The sequence below is a fragment of the Equus asinus genome, chromosome 25 (genome assembly GCF_041296235.1).
Source record: "Equus asinus isolate D_3611 breed Donkey chromosome 25, EquAss-T2T_v2, whole genome shotgun sequence".
Taxonomy (NCBI): domain Eukaryota; kingdom Metazoa; phylum Chordata; class Mammalia; order Perissodactyla; family Equidae; genus Equus; species Equus asinus.
Window position 1 is genome coordinate 18,843,197 of NC_091814.1, and position 18,227 is coordinate 18,861,423.

General features: G+C 45.6%; 1 protein-coding gene across 2 annotated transcripts in view; it reads right to left on the reverse strand.

Annotated features, from left to right (window-relative positions):
- Positions 1–9,157: 9,157 nt before the first annotated feature.
- Positions 9,158–18,227, reverse strand: part of LOC139042008 (uncharacterized) — a 28,660-nt gene continuing 19,590 nt past the window's right edge. Inside the window, exons 3-7 of one of the 2 annotated variants that reach the window (XM_070497430.1) lie at positions 15,389–15,637; positions 13,558–13,668; positions 13,088–13,233; positions 11,622–11,687; positions 9,158–10,916 (exon numbers count right to left, since the gene is read on the reverse strand). In XM_070497430.1, coding sequence (XP_070353531.1) covers positions 10,782–10,916; positions 11,622–11,687; positions 13,088–13,233; positions 13,558–13,668; positions 15,389–15,637 — 707 coding nt within the window. In that variant the 3' untranslated portion in view covers positions 9,158–10,781. The remainder of the gene's footprint in view (positions 10,917–11,621; positions 11,688–13,087; positions 13,234–13,557; positions 13,669–15,388; positions 15,638–18,227) is intronic. The other variant, XM_070497431.1, reaches the window with a different exon arrangement.

The following is an 18,227-nucleotide window of genomic DNA, read 5'->3' on the forward strand; positions in this document are numbered from 1 at the left end:
GTGACGCTGCTGGTGTTTGAAATACCAGTGATGTAGCTTTCACCCTCACAGCAACATGCAGCTGATGGGATGTTATGGCCACACACTAATCCCTAGAACCTGTGACTTTATGACCTTATGTGGCAAAAGGGACTCACAGATGTGATCCCTCCCCTGGACTCCACATTATATATTTCCAACTGTTTACTGGCCATCTTCACTCGCATGTATAACAGGCGTCTCCAGCTCAACACGTCTAACTTAAAACTCCCCAACCATGCTGCCCATACAGTTTCCCATCCCAGAAATGTCACCTCAATCCAACCATTTGTTCTGGCCACAAAACCTTGGTGTCATATTTGACTTCATTCTTTTCCTCATACCCCACAGTCTATCAGCAGATACTGGTATCTTTTCATTCAATATATATATTCAAATATTTATTTTCATATATTCAACACAATACCTCTCACCAACCCCCTGTTCCAAGGACCATCATTTCTCACCTGGATTATTACAGTAGCCTCAGTCTCCTTAGTTTTGTCTTAACCAGTTAATGTATGTTTTCCAAATTTCATCCAGAGGCCTTCCCGGTGGTGTAGCAGTTAAGTTTGCATGCTCTGCTTCAGCAGCCCTGGGTGCACCTGCCCGGATCCTGGGCTCAGACATATGCACAGGATCAAGCCATGCTGTGGCAAGCGTCCATGTATAATGTTGATGAAAATAACCCATAACCAATCTATAAATGAAAATTTTGGGGAGTTTATTCTGAGCTTAAATCTGAGGATTATAACCTGGGAGAGTCTTTCCACAAAGGAACAGAGCACTCCAAAGAAGTGGGGGTGTACAGGGTGGTTATACACCATCAAAGAGTATGTTTCACATATGATTGAAATGTCCCTTTTACAATAGTCACAAGGCTGCTCTGTCAGCACAGTGATTGATGGAAACAGCAGATAGGCCTGCTGTCTCAGTGAACCCCGCAGGCTGGCAGTTCTGTTGCCTCGAGTTGGGTGGTCACAGATGAGCTCTGCAATCAGTTCCCAGCCTAAAGAAAGATGTTTAATCTTTAAGGAGATGCCAATGTTGGGAGGGGGAGGGAAGTTGCACCTTTACCTCAAAATGTCGAAGCAGATATACAATGCATGCTCAATGGCCACAGTGATGCCCTTTTGGAAAAACGAAGTCAGGCCAAATTAGGTTTATACCAAATGGCTTCCTCACATACTCCAATATATCCTATTGCTTGCCATTTTTATTTGTCAATAAGATGGAGGAAGATGGGCACAGATGTTAGCTCAGGGCCAATCTTCCTCAAAAAAACAGTCATCCAGAGTGATCTTTTCAAAACCTAAGTTGCGTCACATTACTCCTTAGCTCAGAACTTCCTATGGGACCCCTTTGTCTGCAAGGTCCTGTACCATCTGACCTGATCTCTCATGCTCCCCTCCTCCCTTAATTGACTCTAGGACACTGGGCTTTTTGTCCTTCCTTCAGTGCACCATGCATGCTCCTGCCTCAGGGCGTTTGCTCTGCCTAGAATTCTCTTCCCCCAGCTGTCTGCCTGTCTCATTTCCTGACCTCCTTCTGGTCTTCTACAAACGTTATCTTCTCAGTGGAGTCTCCCCTGACCTCCCTATTTAAAGCTGCCCACTCCTCCAGGCACCATCCTCCCTCCTCCGAGCTCTATTTTTCCTCATTGTTCTTCAAAAGGCTGTGAGTCACAGGACATTTAATCTGGGCTGCAATTTAAAGACAATGGGAATGGAGGCCTCAAAGTCTAAACTGCAAATCCTGTTATGCAAATACCACTATTATTCCCAGGAAACTGCAACACTGATACGTTAATGAACTTGCTGCAGGTCACACAACTAGGAAGTGGCAGAGCTGGGGTTATATTTTGGAGTTGGATTCTAAAGTCCCCGCTCTTGACAGCTGTACACTGGTTAAATACGGTGTAGTCTGTCCTCATGATGGAGTACTATAGACGTAATAAGAAGGATAAATTGCATCTTTACATATTTAAGTGGGAAATTGCCCCTGGAATATTAAAAGAGTTATGGGACAGTGTGTATAGTATTATCCTGTATTATAAATATATACAAACCTATGTTTATGTCAGCATAAAAGGAGTCTAAAACTGATATGTCAAGAAGTTAACAGTGGTTATGTTCCAGAACCCGTCTCTTTTTCTGTATTGTCAGATTCTCTATAGCACTTATCAGAAAAGGATTATCTATTACAATTTTTGAGCAGGGCAGTGACCTGAGCAGAGCTGTGTTTCAGGCAGATAACGCCACATATGTGCCAACAGGAAGCTTATCATCTTAGGAAGTCGTTAAAGTATTTATGCTTATTTTCACTTTCTTTTGTGTGGAATTGATGCCTTCAGAATCTTATTGAAATAACCCCAGATATCTCTGGATCTGTCTAGACAGTACAGGCAAAGTGAAAATTTTAGGCTAATTGATTCAAAGGGACACTCCCTCTGACCCAGCTCACAACCCTGGCTGTTCATCAGGTCAACTGGAGAGATTTTAAGAACAGAAGCTTGGGCCCTATCCCCGAACTGGGGATCATCTGTATTTTAAAAAGCTCAATAGTTGATTCGGATATATGATCTGGGTTGAGAACTGAAACCTTTGGTCTACACGGAGCCTTCATTAAATTCAAATGGGAATGTACACGGCATGGAGACTGAGAGTTTGTCTTCCAAGACGGTTCTCAGTGTGTGCTCAGCAGGCAGTGCAGGAAATGTTGGTTGAGTGAAAGAATGAGTGAATCACGAGACTGCACAGGTTGGAATTACTTTGACGTGCTCACCAAGGTCCAAAGTCTGACACATGGACTCTGAGCCTGAGCCCAGAAGCTCCATTTCATCCATTGCCCTGTGTGATTTGCCTTGGAGATGCAAAATCTTGCTAAAAAATGTCAAAAGACACTGATAGGCACAACCAGAATGCTGACTTATCAATTTGTATTAAGAGGCATACTTGCTAACTGGGCTGGATGGTCCTGTTAGCCTGAGTAGTGTGTCCTCTCCCAAAGACAGGCCACATGAGAAACGAAGGTGTCACTGGGCTGCCTGGGGAGCCCTGAGTCAGGACAGGTGCGTAGGTGCTGCTGGTGTGGATGCCGATGGATTTCTAGTCTGAGCTCATCATCTCCATGGTGGGATTTATCTGCCTGGGGCATGGGATTCTCCTGTCTGCCTGACAGAACTGCATTTTTCTCTGTTGCTCACCTCTCTTTATGCTCCATTTCTCATTAATGCTCCCCGGATTGACATATTTTCTTTGGTTATGTTCATTTGTGAGATTAAGTCTTGCCTGGGTCTCTGATTTTGAATGTCTGTACCTTTCCTGTGATCCAGGAGTGTGATGTTTTATCTAATCTCCCAAAACCAAAAAAACCAAAGAAATACCCACATGTATTTCTCTCATTTCCCAGCTGTAGTGGAGGGAGTGGAAGGAGAGGGCATGCCCTCAACACACCACACACCACCAGCTGAACCACCAGACCGCTTTAGCAAATAGACCCAGAAAGAAAAGCCGTGAACTGAGTAATGGGATTCCACAGCTCTCAGGGCCAGAATCTTCACCTAATTTATCACTTAGTCTTTCAGTGAGATCCTCTTATACTTACAACATCAGAACCACAATAACAGCTAGAAAAAACTAAGAGAGTGTAATAAGAAATAAGCATCTATTCCATTTAAAAATCTTAATGAAATAGATAATTTCTAGAATGATATGAATTGCTAAAATTGATCTACCATGTATGTATAAAGCTCAAAAAATCAACACAGAAAATATTGTAAAACTTATTTAAGCATTTTCTCCTTAAGGGCATGAGAGCCACATGCTATTACAGGTAGATTCCTTCAAACCTTAAAAAATAACGCATTTTCATGCCAACAAATATGTTTTAAAACTTGGCAGAATATAGAAAGCATTCATTTATGATTTAGAAAACTTGACAAAGCACAAGAAAAGACAGAAGGCCCCAGTGCAGTTGTCTCGCTGCTTGGCCACCTCTCTCTTCCCTTCTGCTGGAAACCCTTCCTGTGAGCTGAACTCCCGGCTTCCCAAGGAGCCCGAGGAGAGAGGCCTTTTGCCAGCACCGTCCACAGTAATGGGGGGAACAGAGCTCTAGTCCCCATTGGGTCAGAAACGGAGCAGAGCGAGAGGCTTCTGGGTGATGGGTCCTGGGACTGGCCACGCTCCCTGCAGAGGGCTGGCTCAGTGCAGGCCCTCCACTCCACCTGGTGATTCTGGGAAACTGGGACGTTGGGGTTTGGAATAATCCTATGTGCTTTTGCTGCAGAGAGTTTCCTAGAATCTAAGAATGTCCATGTTGGAAGCGAACTCACTGTGGAGTCCTGTTCCCTCCTCCACTTTCTAACAACCCACCAGGTGACTTTGCTTGTGGTTACATTCCACCAGTGACAGGGACCTCATTGCGTCCCAAAGCATCTATTGCATGTTTGGATGACTCTGAGTACAGAACTCTCCTCTAATATTGAGTCAAAACCTGCCTTTGTTTATCTTCAAGTTTCTGTCTTGAGGTCACTTGTTACAGAGATGATTCCTTGTCCACTCAAGGGCCCTTCAAGATGGATTTAGGGCAGAGCAGAGAGAAACATCAGTGCCTGGCCTAGCTGTTCTTTGCTCTTCCTAAAAGCCCCGATTCCACCCATCCCCCATAGTTTCCTGGGTCACATGCCAGCCTTTACTGTCTCTGATTCATCTCACCTGGTATTGTCTCAATGGCTGGAGATGTTGGACATCACATTTCCTGGGGGTGGTGAGCACCAACCTACCCCACCCCCAATCTCCTGGGAAAGGAGTGTCTAAGGAGTTGGGCACACTCACCCTGCTGGGCACTTTCTTGATCAATAGACTTCCCCAGTGCTGTTGGTGGCAGTGTTCTGGTCCACATGGTTACCGACCACACAGGTGATGCTGATGTCGGCTGGCTCAGGGGCAGCCTCACAGCTGGGGCTCAGGTGCAGCGGCTGGTTTTCATGTCCTTGGCTTTTCTCTTACATTTATAAATGAGCCAAGCAGCTCTGTGAGCATCAGGCTCCAATTTAGGGTGAGGAGAGGGAGCTGGCTTTTACGCTGGGGAACCCCTAAATGTCAGAATGGGGTGGGCTTTCCTGAGCCTCCTGTGCCCACACAAGCTGCCCGAGTTCTCTCCAGACAGCATATTCAGAGCTTCTTGGCTTTGGTTTTGGTTTTGGAAGAGCTCTCGTATGTTAATGTCTGAGAAGGAAATGCCTGGCTCCATGACGGTCCACACCTGGAGCTGGACAGAGGGTTGGAGGTTGACTATTCCATGCACAGACCTCCCAGTATTCTCCCTGTTTCAGCACCATTCTCACCCCACCCTCCATCCTACCTGGGCCTGTGAGTTCAGAGCCCCTGTGGGTTCCTCTGGGCGTACATCTCCATCCCCTGTTGTGCCCCTTGTGTGTATCCCAGGTCAGTGGTTCTCAAACTTGGCTGCACATTGGGCTCAACGGGGCCATTGAAAAAATACTGTTCCAGGGCACTAGCCCAGAGATGCTGACGTCATTGGTCTGGGGTCTGGCTCTGCCCTGCTAGGCTGCCCTCTTCCTTCTCGCTCTGAAACTCCAGGCGTCTCAGGTCTGCCGACTAGTTATTCCTGTCTCTCGTTGATGCTGTGATTTATACACAATAAAAATAGATTTAGTATGGTTTTAACGTTCTGCGGAAGGGGAGGAAACACATGCATCTACCTTGTTCATGAACATCTTGAACAAGAAGTCCAAACCTAATTTCCATGACCGTGTCCAACTTATTCTCCAGCCCCTCCTTCTCTGTGCTCTGTAACTTAGCAGATGCAAACCAACCAGCAAACTGCAAAAGCATTCCCTTTCATCTGTCCACACGCTGCTCCTTCCCGCATCTGTAACGTCACTTGTGCTGCTCCCCTGGTGATTTCCAAGCTCAGAGATAAGCTGTGGCTGGTTTTAGATCAGCCCTCAGGGCTGCCAGGGCTCCTGGTTAGCCTCTGCTCCCTCCTGACCTCCTCTCTGGTGTGAGATGGCTCCAACAGTTTCGAGTACCACATTCTCACACAGCCACATTCAGAGGCAGGAGCCAGGGGCAGTGTGGGGCGGGAGCTTCTCCTTAGCCTCCTTCCTCTTGTCAGGGTGGAAGTCATTCTCAGGAGCCCCCAGTAAACTTTTCTTACATATAATTGGCCAGAACAGGGTCACATGCCCACCGTGAGGTCAGGGGAATCCCCCCACCCCACCCCTGATACCCGCTGTCTCTCTTGGCAGCTGAACCAAGCAGGGTTCTGTTGGTGAGAAGAGGGGTGGCTTGAGGGAGGAAACAGATGGTGTTGGTCATGGTACTTTTTCCTCTCCATTCCTTCTGTCTCTTCTTGGAGGACACTAGTTATCCATACATTTGATCTCCATTGTCAGTCCATATTACTCTTCTTCGCTCTAATTGCTTCCCTATTATTTTTTATATTATTTTCTTATCCTGTCTTCCACATCATTGATATGGTTCCCTGTACTGTTGATTCTAGTCTCTGCATTTTTAAATCTGCAAAAAAGAATTACTTTTCCCTTTGATTGTTTTCTATGCCCCTCCCCCAATCATATTCTGATATCTTAGTTCATCTTTCATCTCTGGTTCCATCAGTCTTTTGAAAACTGTTCTTCCTTTCCTTTATTTTGGAGGATGAATTATTTGTGTAGGTCTTATTTTTTGCTTTTCTGCTTTTTCATCTTTGATTGAGGTCTTTCTACTTATTTTGCTCTTTGCCTCAGCAAACGTGTGTTTGGATTCCTTTTGACTTTGTTTTCTATCAGGACACTGAACTCCCAGCACAAGAGTCAGAGAACTAGACATAATGGCTGTATTCTTTGTTTGGTCACAGTGGACTGGGTAGCGTAGGGCGAGAGCAGGAACTTTGGGCAACAAGAGTTTGAGAACCCCGTCTGCTCCATCTGCTCCAGTTCTGTGAAAACCACATGGAGACAGTCTCCACTGAGCGGAGTATTCCTATTCCTCGAGGAATGCCCTGTGGGATTCCAGTCCTTTTCTCCTCCTCCCGTCAGCGTGGGCCAGCCATGTGGCCTGACATCCTTGTGGCTCCTGGGCTTCCCCCAACCCCACCCCTCTTGCTCTTTTGTCTGCTGTCTTTCCTGTCTGGGTCCGTGGCTCCTAGAATGGTGTTTCCCAAACTTGTGTGCATGGTGGCCTCAGGGGCCTGCAAGTGCTCCGTTAGAATGTTTATATTTCATGCTTTCATTTTGATGATAATCTGAACATTAACACATGCATGTTCCGGATCCTGCAGTGACCACCTTATACCAGGCATTTTCGGGGCTCTGCTTGCTTTCGTGTTAAAGCATCTTCACAGGAGGACCAGATGACGACACAGACGGTGGTCCTGACGAGGACTGTCCAGTGCGGGGTTCATGTAGAGGAGACAGTTGGGAGGATCGGCCATCAGGCGAGGAGGGCAGAATGACAGTAACAACATGCGCTGAGCACTGGTGACGCGAGTGCTGCTCTGAGGGCTGTGAGTGTGTTAACTCATTGACTCTTCCAACAACTCCAGGAGGGAGACCCTTGATTACTCCACTTTTTTTTGGTGAGAATGGTTGGCTCTGAGCTAGCATCTGTTGCCAATCTTGCTGTTTTTGTTGAGGAAGATTGCTGCTGAGCTAACATCTGTGCCAGTCTTCCTCCATTTTGTATGTGGGATGCTGCCACAGCATGGCTAGGTGAATGGTGTGTATGTCTGTGCCTGGGTTCTGAACCTGTGAACCCTGGGTCCCCGAAGCAGAGTGTGCAAACTTAACCACTATGCTGCTTGGCCAGCCCTTGCTTACTCCACTTTTACATATTGGGAGATTGAGGCTCTGGGAGGTCACGACCCTGCTCAAGAGTAGACAGCCAGTAAGCGGAGTGAGGGCTTAACGCAGGCAGCTGGCCCCAAAGCCAAATTTCTTAGCCGTTAAGCAGTAAGGCTCACATCAACCTGCCCAAAGGTCAACTCATCTAAAATTGGTTTGCTGAAAAACAGTTTACAGAAGAATCCATTTCCTAAACAAGCAAATCACTGAATGACCAACGTGCTGAATTTGCTAAATTGATAAAATCTGTACTTCTATCAATGATTAATAAAGTTTATAACAATGTGAATCGAATGCATCAACAGGGTTTATGAGAACCCTGGGGAGCAAAGACCCTAGGATTCTGGCTCAGATTGCCTCCCTGACCCTTAGTCTCCTCCTCACTCTGCCAGTCAGTCTCCTCACCTCTCTGTCCCCTGATCACCCCCTTTCAGGAATCACCAATTCAGGCTGTCTTGTGAACTGACTTCTTTTTTCTCCTCGCAGGGAGCTGAGTAGAGAAAAATCAAACATTGTTTCAGGTGCTTTTAGGAGGAAACAGTGGAATCCTGTCAAGGAAAAAGACAGAAATCTTCAAAAGCTGTTAAACCAGACTATCGAGTACGAATTGCTTTAAACTTTATACATAGTTAAAAGAAAGAAGGTTCTGGTAAATGGATAGATTTGATCACTTTGATGGCTTGATCATTCACTGAATTGGCCTCTAATTGGCCCACAGCTCTTCTCACACAGGCACGTCAAGCTCCAAAGTTCCTGCTCTGTAGAGGTCAGGGGCGTATCTGCCCTGCACGCAGAGGTGTGAGATTCCGTCTTTGTAGTAACAACTTTCCAAAGTTCATTCGCGGTAATGTAGTAAATACCCGCTATGGTAGCAAATATCCAAAGAAGAATTTTTCGGTCTAGGGTTTCAGTAGTAAGTAGATAGGTATGTATTCAGTGAAGATTTCCATAATGCTGTAATGTTAATTTTTTTCAGGTGAATCCAACAATTTATAGATCTCTCAATTGTCACCTGGCAGAGTTTTGGTTAAGAATGAAGTTGACTGTCTTGAACTGGTAAACAAAGACTTTAATCAAGTGTTGTCCAATAAATGTATATGAAGTGGCAGTCTTTGTGGTAAAGTTAAAAAAATAAATTAATTACTGAACCTAATGTGAACCTACAGTTTTTTCCTATAATCCTAACATTAACGATTTAATTTCAGCAAGACAAAAACACCCATCACATTAAAGTTGTACGTTTGAATATTAGTTTCAATGACCATTGCTTTACTGTTTGACTGCTTTGTTTTTATTTACTTTATCCACATTTATTTGGTTTATAGTATAAATGCTATAAGCACAAGTCATGTACATGTAGTTTGATGTTTATACATCTTTAAGTAAATTTTTAATAAAAATAATTTAAATGAACACTGGGTAATTAGAATTCTTTTCTTTAAATGGAATCTGTTTTGGACTGTAAAGCAAATTTTTATTGAATTATTGCAAGAAGTGAGGATAAAAGTTGTCTTTAATAAGTCTAACACAAATACCAAACTGACAAAGTAAAGCATAAAAACCATATAGGAGAATTTCATTTATGAATAATGATACAAAAATCCAAATTAAAAATATTATCAAAGAGTATCATATTAAAAGAATGATACATCAACTGGGATTTATTCCAATAATGCAAAAATAGCTCAATATGAGGAAATCTTTCAATATTTTATTAATAGATGAAAAAGAAAAAGCATATGAAATTTGCACAGATGAAATGAGAAACAATAAAATTTAACATTTTGTTCTCAGTATAACTCTTTATAATATAAGAATAAGTACATGCTTTCCTAACAGGACAAATCGGATATGTCTTAACCTAATAAAAACATCATGCTTAATGGAGAAACACTAGAAACATTTATATTTAAGTGAGGAACAATACAGGGACATTTTTATCAGTATTATTTAGCATGGCTTTGGAGGTATTAGCCAATGCAATTAGACAAGAGAAAGAAATGAGTCATAAAAATTGGAAAGAAGGGAGCAAACATTATAATTATTTGTTGATAATATGGTTATTTAGTCAGATATTCAAAGGGATCAAATGAAAAACTGTTACAAACAGAAAAGAAAGTTAGTAACAGGAAAATTTATATATGTTATTTGTGCATTATTTTAATCAACTAGTTGGAAGATCTAATGGGAACAAGACCCCATTTACAATAGCAACAAGATGCTGAAACATTATCATGTCAGCAAGACCTGCCTTTTGACTTTTATACTGCATGCATATATTATGTAATAAAAATAAAAGGGCCTGTGAATTACTTGAATTTGAAAAATCCTGAGATAGTTCATTTACTGTGCTTAGATTAAGCCCGGTAGGTGATGGAGCTCAAAAAGTGTTTCCCTCCTTTTCCACCCCTCCCAGGCACAACTGACCTGGAATCTTGTATCTGCCAGCCTCTGGCTTTTCCATAGTCAAAGGCTATCTCCTTCTCTATTCTTGGGTACTGGGGTGGGCTGTGACATCCTGAAGGTCCTCCGCCCAAGACTCATTCTCAGAGGCACCAGGACACCCACTATTCCGGGAAAGAATTTCTGTCCCTGACCATCCCTACGCAGGTCCCGCCTAACCAGGGGTGTTCCCTAATGGGGTTAAGATGGTCACAGGTCAGAAATCTGGCTGACTGCTGAAAGGCTTACCTCTTGTACTTGGATATTAGAGTAGCACCATCACTGTGAAGGGAGAAAGCTTTGGTGGGGAACCCAGGGGAGCAGCTCCTGCTGCTCTGCTGTCTCAGTGGGATGGGTCAGAAAGACTTGGGGTCTAGTCCCAGCTCTGCCTTAAAGAGGGAGATCTTGGGATCCTGGAGTGCAGGGTGAGGGGGGGAGATCTTGTGAAGGCCCCTCACTGCCCCAGTGTCTTCATGGTCTCGGTGTCATCCTGGGGTTCTGGGCTTTTCTGGATCTTCTCATAGATAGTGTGGATTACTAGAGCACACTCAGGGCTGTATGAATGGCAGCTGCCCTTCTCCATGTCTTTCTACAATTCAAGAAGAGTTTAGGAGTGGTCTTGGTCAGTTTCTAAGAATTAGGAACAGAATTATTCAAGCTACATCTCGTCATGTGCTTCTTGTCCTCAACCAGGTAGCTCTGGCTCTCCATCCTGACAACTCCCCAGAATACGGCTTGGGTGCGGACCTCTCCCTTGAACACTGCAGAATCTTTCCACTTGCTCTGTCCTAGACCCAGGACGCTAGCCCTCTCCACATCCCGCCCACACACTCCAAGACCCCCACTTTGCTCACTCCTTCATCTCTTGTGGGTGAGGTTTTCCCTGGCAGGCTTGTTAAAATCTCACCTGACCCCTCCCTCCCTCTTCTCTGCTTTATTTTCTCCTTAGCACTTATCGTCATCTGACCCTTCATGTTTTGCTTATTTTATTTGTCATTCTCTCTTCCCACAACTTAGAATGTATATTCTATGAGGCCAGGGATTTTTGTTGTTCTGTTGAATCATGCAGCCCAGATCAGAACAATTCTGGGAACACAGTAGACACTCCGTAATATTTCTTGGACAAATTTGTCAATCACCTTGACTGCTCTCATTGCAAAAGTGCTTTGAAAAACTGCAAAGCATCAGATAAATGTAAGGTGTTATTACTGTAATCCTCACTTTATAGAAGAAGAAACTGGGACCCAGGGAGTAAGGTCGATCAAGAAGTCAGTATCAGGGCTGGGTTTCTCACCCATTTCTCTGGAATCTGCTCCTTCCTCTCACCCCTATCTCTCTTCTGTTCTTGTCTCCCTGTGTCCTGGAAGAGAATTCATTTTCTCCATCAGACTGGGAGTGACCCAAGGGCAGGGACTATGGTGGCAGGGGACTTCAGGGCCGTGCTGAGTGTCTGGGTCAGATGTGGCCTGATTTGTTCTCTGTCCCAAAGTCACACATTGCTCCTTTCCTGTCCTCCTCTGGTAGGGGGAGTTGGGGTTTGGGCCCAAGGAGCTATTTCCTGAGATCCCTGAGGCCCAAATCAGATGGGGACATAACTCAGAGGGGTGGAGACGGGAAGTCACAAGGTGGCAGGCACCAAGGCAATTGGGCATAGTGCAAAGAGTACTGGATGGGGAGCGAGGACACCCCTGTTCTGCCCTGTGCTTGCATGGTTCTCTTCCCAAGCCCCAGTGTTTCTTCTGGGTCCTGCTTTCCCAACCTTAAACTGCTTGGACCATATCAGGGGATTTCTAAGATCCTGATGTTCTGTGGCACAATGAGCCAGAGTGCTCCCTCTTTAGAGAAGTCAAAGGACGGGAGAAGAGAGGCCATGGCCACTGGCTAGTCCTGGACGTCCAGACAGCGGTGCTACTTGCCTTCTCCTGATCTCTCTTTAGCCCAGTAATTCTCAAAGAGTGGGACCGGGAGTGTCAGCATCCTTTGGGAACGTGTTAGAATTGAGCAAATGCTCGGGTCTCCCTAGACCTGCTGAATCGGAAAGTCTGGAGTCAGCCCAGCAAACTTTATTTTACCATGCTCTCCATGGGGTTCCGATGTGAGCTCAGTTTGAGAACCATTGCTTCTAGGGAAGTCCCTTGAGTGTCCTCTCCTACTACAGTTGTCCTGTCTCCAGCTCTTTCCCTTTGGTGGAATCATTCCATCTGTGACCACTGCACCGATTTCCATCTAATGGACAGTGGCCACATGAGATGCTTTCACTGGGACATCTCATCAGTGGTGACAACAATGCCTTTATCCAAACAGGTGGCATTAACGGCAGCATCTCAGGCAGGTAGGAGGGAGACAGACTGCGGGAAGGAGATTTCCTGATGTTCCTCAGATCCTTGGGTCTGCTCCACCTCCAGGACCTGCTGGTCTCCCCTACTTTTGCTTCCTTTGGGTCCTATGCAGATGGTGGGGTCTACCAGACACCTGCCCATTTATATTCTTGCCTCTCCTGCTCTGCCACCCCTCCTCCCTGGGTGGCAGCAACATCTGATGAGATTGTGGACACATGACCAAAGTGTCCTCCTCATCGGGGGTTTCCTCTCATTTCACCTCAGCTCCCAGCATCCTGTGAGTGCCCGGGCACAGCAACCATATCATCCAAAGCAAGGAGTGAACCCAGAGCCCGACAAGGAGCAGAGTACCCTGGACTTCCCGGGATTCATGACCTCTGAGTAGATGTTGGTCAACCTGATTTGATTTCTTCAGACCCACCTCAGGGTGTCCCAGGAGTCTGATCTTCATGTAGGGGGAGTCGTGGATGTCAGCCCCACCAGTGTGCAGGTCAGCAGATTCTTCTGTGGGAAGGGCCTGGGGAGCAGCTGCTGAGCCGGGCCCCTTGGGCAGGAGAGCAGACCCACCTGCACACAGCAGAGACTCAGTGAGGCTGCGTGGAATTGAGGTGACCCCTCATCAGCCCTTGGGTGAGGGCAGCTATTGCTCCCCAGGCTGTAAGCTCAGGTCCCAGACCCCTGCCCTGTCCCTGTCACACATCACCTTCCTTCCTGGGCATGTTCTCTGCTCCCACCCCCAGCAGGCTCTACCCCAGCCTTCCAGGGATGATTCACAGGAGAGGTCCATGAGCCTCTGTCTGCCCATTGTCCTGCCCAGTCCTGCCCCGCTCCCTGGGGTCTCCTCCAGGCCCCCCATCCCACTGCTCCTCTCAGTGTCTCTCCAGCACCTACCTCTCCCAGTCTCCATCTTCTTTCTCATCCAGATCCACACTCCAGCGCCCAGGCCCACCATCAGAACCGTGGGACGGATGCCTCTCCAAAGCCATTTGCTCTGAAGAGAACCTGGGGTCAAAGGCTGGTGTCAGGTCTGCCTCAGTCAGGCCTGGTGCAGGCAGGGGGAGGAGGTGGGACCACCCTGGCTCAGGACCTGTATCCCAAGTGGACATCCTTGATGCAGCCCTGACAGGTTTCCTCCTTTCTAGTCTCCCTGCACGCTGGCCACTGTCACTTTAAAGTTTCTTCTGCTAGGCTTTCTGTCTCTTCTCTGCACAGGCAACGTGAAGGCCCCTGCTAGCTGGATGTGCCATTGCTCATCCTCTCAACCTGGCTCTCTTTTCTCCTCTCAGAATCCCAGAAGAGAAGTGTATCCCAAGAGGGAGAGAGAATGGAAGAATCTGGGGTTGCCAGACGTCAGGACACGTTGCGCTCTCTGTTTGGGGTATATTTCTCATACTCCCACAAGAAAACTCCTATTTATCCTTCAAGGCCCAAGTCAGGTGGTCCCTTCTCTGTGATGCCTTTCCCAACTCCTGCAGCAGTTACTCAGTTTCTTTCTTTCTGTTTTGTGCTTGAACCATATCCTCTGTATTTGCTTCGACTTCAGCACTTACTATGTGGCTTTATATTTAGAAATTTACTCCTCCTCTTCTTTGAAGTATTTTGTAATAATTATTGACACAATCTATGCCACACACTGTGTTGATAGCTTTCCATAGATTTCCCTTTGAATTCACACAACAACCCTATGAAGTAGATAGAATTATTGCACATCTTACAAAAAGGCTCCAAAAATCAAGTGACTCTTCCAGGGTCACACAGCTGGTATGTGGTGACGCCCCCCTGCACTGTAAGCTCCTTGAGGGCAGGGGCTCAGCTTACTTCTCACTGACCCTCCCTCAGCACGTGGTAGGCCCTCAGTGCTAGTGCGAGGGTTGAATGCTGAGTGGATGAGCGAGTGAGGAAATGACACGGAGGAGACTGTTCAGATGGGAGGCCCACGTGAGCAAGCAGAGCCTAGGGGGACAAGGGTGGGAGGGGGCCGCTGAACTCATCCTCCTTTTTTCCACCCATTATTCCCTCTGCGTAGTGCTAGGGAAAGTTGGAGGTTTCATACTGTATGAAACCAGGTCCAAGGCTCCTTTGTAAGGGCTTCCACCCCCTAACCTACCCTGGACTGTCCCTTTATCTAGCAGGGTGACACCTTAGGCTGATGGGGGAAGTGGGTAACTGGCTGTAGTGACCACAGGTGCTCTCACTGCTCAGTGGGTGGTTGAACTTTGGTTTACTTACTCAGAGGTGCAAATCATCTCAGAAATGGCACATCTGTCATGCAGCAAAAAAGGGGCATCTATCAGCCTGCATGTGCTAAGCTTTTCCAGCCCATCCAGGGAGGGCCTGAGTTTGGTGAACACGAGCTTTCCAGGGCTAAGGGTTCCTCAGTCCTTAATCCTCAAGTCCTCCTCCTCCCCTGCTTGGATTCTGATGACTAATTCAGCCTTCCGGGCTCCTCAAGGCTGGGAAAGGGGGTGCCCACATGCCAGTCCCAGATTTATGTCCTGGGTGATGCAGCAGTCTCCACATATTGGTCCAATTTCTGGAGTTGCTAGTTAGACTATAATGAGGGTGTGGCCATTCGCCAGGCAGGGGACCTTTCGGTTGCACCACATCAAGTGCCTTAAAATACTCCCCTGTCCCACCACATTCCCTGAGCCCGCCCAGTCTCGTCCCTCCCCCATTCTCTGCTAGCCCATTTTCATCACCCTTCCCAGCAGATCACACTCACCCGTCGATGGATAGATGTTTTCCGGGTGTAAGGTTGTATTCTTGTCGTCCACAGAGTTGCTGACCACACAGGTGAGGTGGCCATTCAACTGGCCCAGGGCAAGGCTCAGGCTTAGATTCCTGGAGTTGGGGGCTGGCCCCATTGTTTCTCTTGGCTCCAACTCCCTGGGGAGGCCCTTGCTCAGCGAGGTCACTGCCAGGTTCTCTGTGGCTCCTGGGGTCCCACACTCGAGGCTGATGTTGCACCAGCCTGACGTATGATATGATGAATGAATCTGAATCTGGGGCTGAGGGATGGGCTCTGGGGCAATGGGGGACTAAAGAGAAACTGACCTTCAGGACTGGAGGCCCCCCCAAGTACATCATCCACTCTCACTAAGGTGATGCAGCTGTGTGAGGTTCCTAACTGCAGCCCTGGGGAAGGACCCTTCTCCCTCTGGCCCAAGGGGTTCTGACTGCAGCCCAGGGGCAGATGGCTGAGGCCCTCCCATGCCCAGTGAAGCCTAGATGATTAAATAGACATGATGTACATGATAACCACACAATGATATGTACCCATGATAATCATACAGATGATAATAATTTTATATATTCTTATACATAATAACTACAACATGGGAGGAGTTGTGAATAAAGTGGAAAAACATGTTAAAGTACCAGTTTTGTTCAGAGAAAGAAAAGGATATTGATTATCTTTAAATGGTGAAGTAAAAATTTAATTTCTGTAAACTGTAGGATAAAAATACAAGGTGGTATGACTTCCAAACTACTAGAAAAGGTTAGGTCAAAAAAAAGTCTACTAATCAAATAAAAGCCAGAAAAAATAAGAAAAAAAAGGTAAATAAAAAACATTAGGGGCCAGCCTCATGGCTGAGTGGTTAAGTTCGTGAGCTCTGCTTTGGCCGCCCAGGGTTTTTCTGGTTCATATCCTGGGCCCAGGCTTAGCACCGCTCATAAAGCCACGCTGAGGCAGCGTCCCACCTAGCAGAACAAGCACGACCTACAACAGGAATATTCAGCTATGTACTGGGGGGCTTTGGGGAGAAGAAGAAAAAACAAACAAACAAAAAGATTGGCAAGAGATGTTAGCTCAGGTGCCAATCTTTGAAAGAAAAAAACAATCCCCCCAAAAAACGTTAAACAAGATTTCAGGAGTTTAGGTTCATACCTGTAAAAAAAATGAAATATCTTGGAATGCATTATATCCCCCTGTTAAAAGCCAAGACTCAGATGAGGTAATGCCAGCGGCACGCTATGCCCATTACCTGACGACACGGAAAGATTAAAAAGAAAGAGATGGGAAACAGTAGATGAAGAAAATGTCAAGAAAATGACTGTAGGTGTGGCAATAGTCATTACAGACCAAATAAAATTTAAGATAAAAAACATTAAGCAGGCCAATGATAGATATTTTAGATTAATATATACTTAACAACATGGTTTGGAAATGCATAAATGTTATAAAGCAAAACAAAATAAAATCAAAGCCAAAACACTGTTGGAAATTCAAGGAGAAATTTTCAAATCCACTATTACTCCAGTGGATTATTTTACTATGGTGGGTAGACTAGAGCAAAGGAAGAAATACAGCTAAAACCAGCCAGTAATGGCCATGTGGCCAATCTGAAAGGTGGCTCATCCACACGCAGCCCCACTTCCCTCTCCGTCCTCGCTTCCTCTGCTGTGGAATCTAGAGAGCCAAAGTCTCGGTTTCGGTCTTTCTTACAGCTGCATTGGTGCTGACCAGGGAAGTAGGGGGATCTGCTGGGGGAGGAAAGGTCTTCACTCCTGAAAAGACAGAGCCCCAGACCGAGAAGGACCTTCCCCTTGTCCTTCTCTCCTTGCTGCCTTTATTGTGGAGTGACGTCTGGAGCAACAGCCACCTCTGGACCACGAGGCAACAAGCACGAGGACAAAAGTCTATGTGCCGAGGATGGCAGAGCAGGAAGACAGAACGAGCCTGGGTCCCCATGACAGTGCCGAGCAGATGGCCCAACACCAGCAAATGCTATCTCTTGACTTCTTGTTACATGAGTGAAACAAATTTGTTTAAACCTTTGAAAATCAAGTTTTATGCTCATTGCAGTCAAACATATTCTTAACTTACATGCATAGATAACAATAAAAAAGGAGATTCGATCAGCAAAATAAAAAGTGGATTTTTCAAAAACAGGCCAATCAAAAGAGAAAATAATGATATCTAACTAAAAAAATTAAAGCTATAATAAGTATCACTAGGAATGAGCATTGGGGCATAATTACAAATAAGATATTAAAAAAATAAGGAAATACTATGTACAACTACATGCCAATTAATTTGAAAATGTAAATGAAATAATGCTTTTCCAGGAAAGTGTAAATGATCAAAATTCTGTTAAGAAGCAGCAGCAATCCTGAATACACCCACAGCTTTAGGAGAAAGTAGAAAGGTGGACTACGATCTGTCATTACAAAGGGCACGAAGTGCATATGGTTTCGGGGTGAGTGCTGCCCAATGGCCAAGGCAAATGGAATTCCTGTGTTAGAGACACTTTTTCAGAGCTTAGAAAAACGCAAAATGTTTCTCAGGTCATTCTGAAAGGATAGTTGAACTTGAATGCTCACATCAGACAAGGAGAATACCAACACCAAAACAAGACAAAACCCACTTGCAAATCCATGAGTTAATGTCAGTGACAAACAGAGAACTTAAAATTCCTAAATTAAATATTAGCAAATACAGTCACACAATACATCATGATCAAGTTGGGTTTATTATAGGAATGCAAAGTTAGTGTAATCAGGAAATTTATTAATGTAATTTACTCCATTAGCAGATGAAAAGAAAACAACAGCTAGCA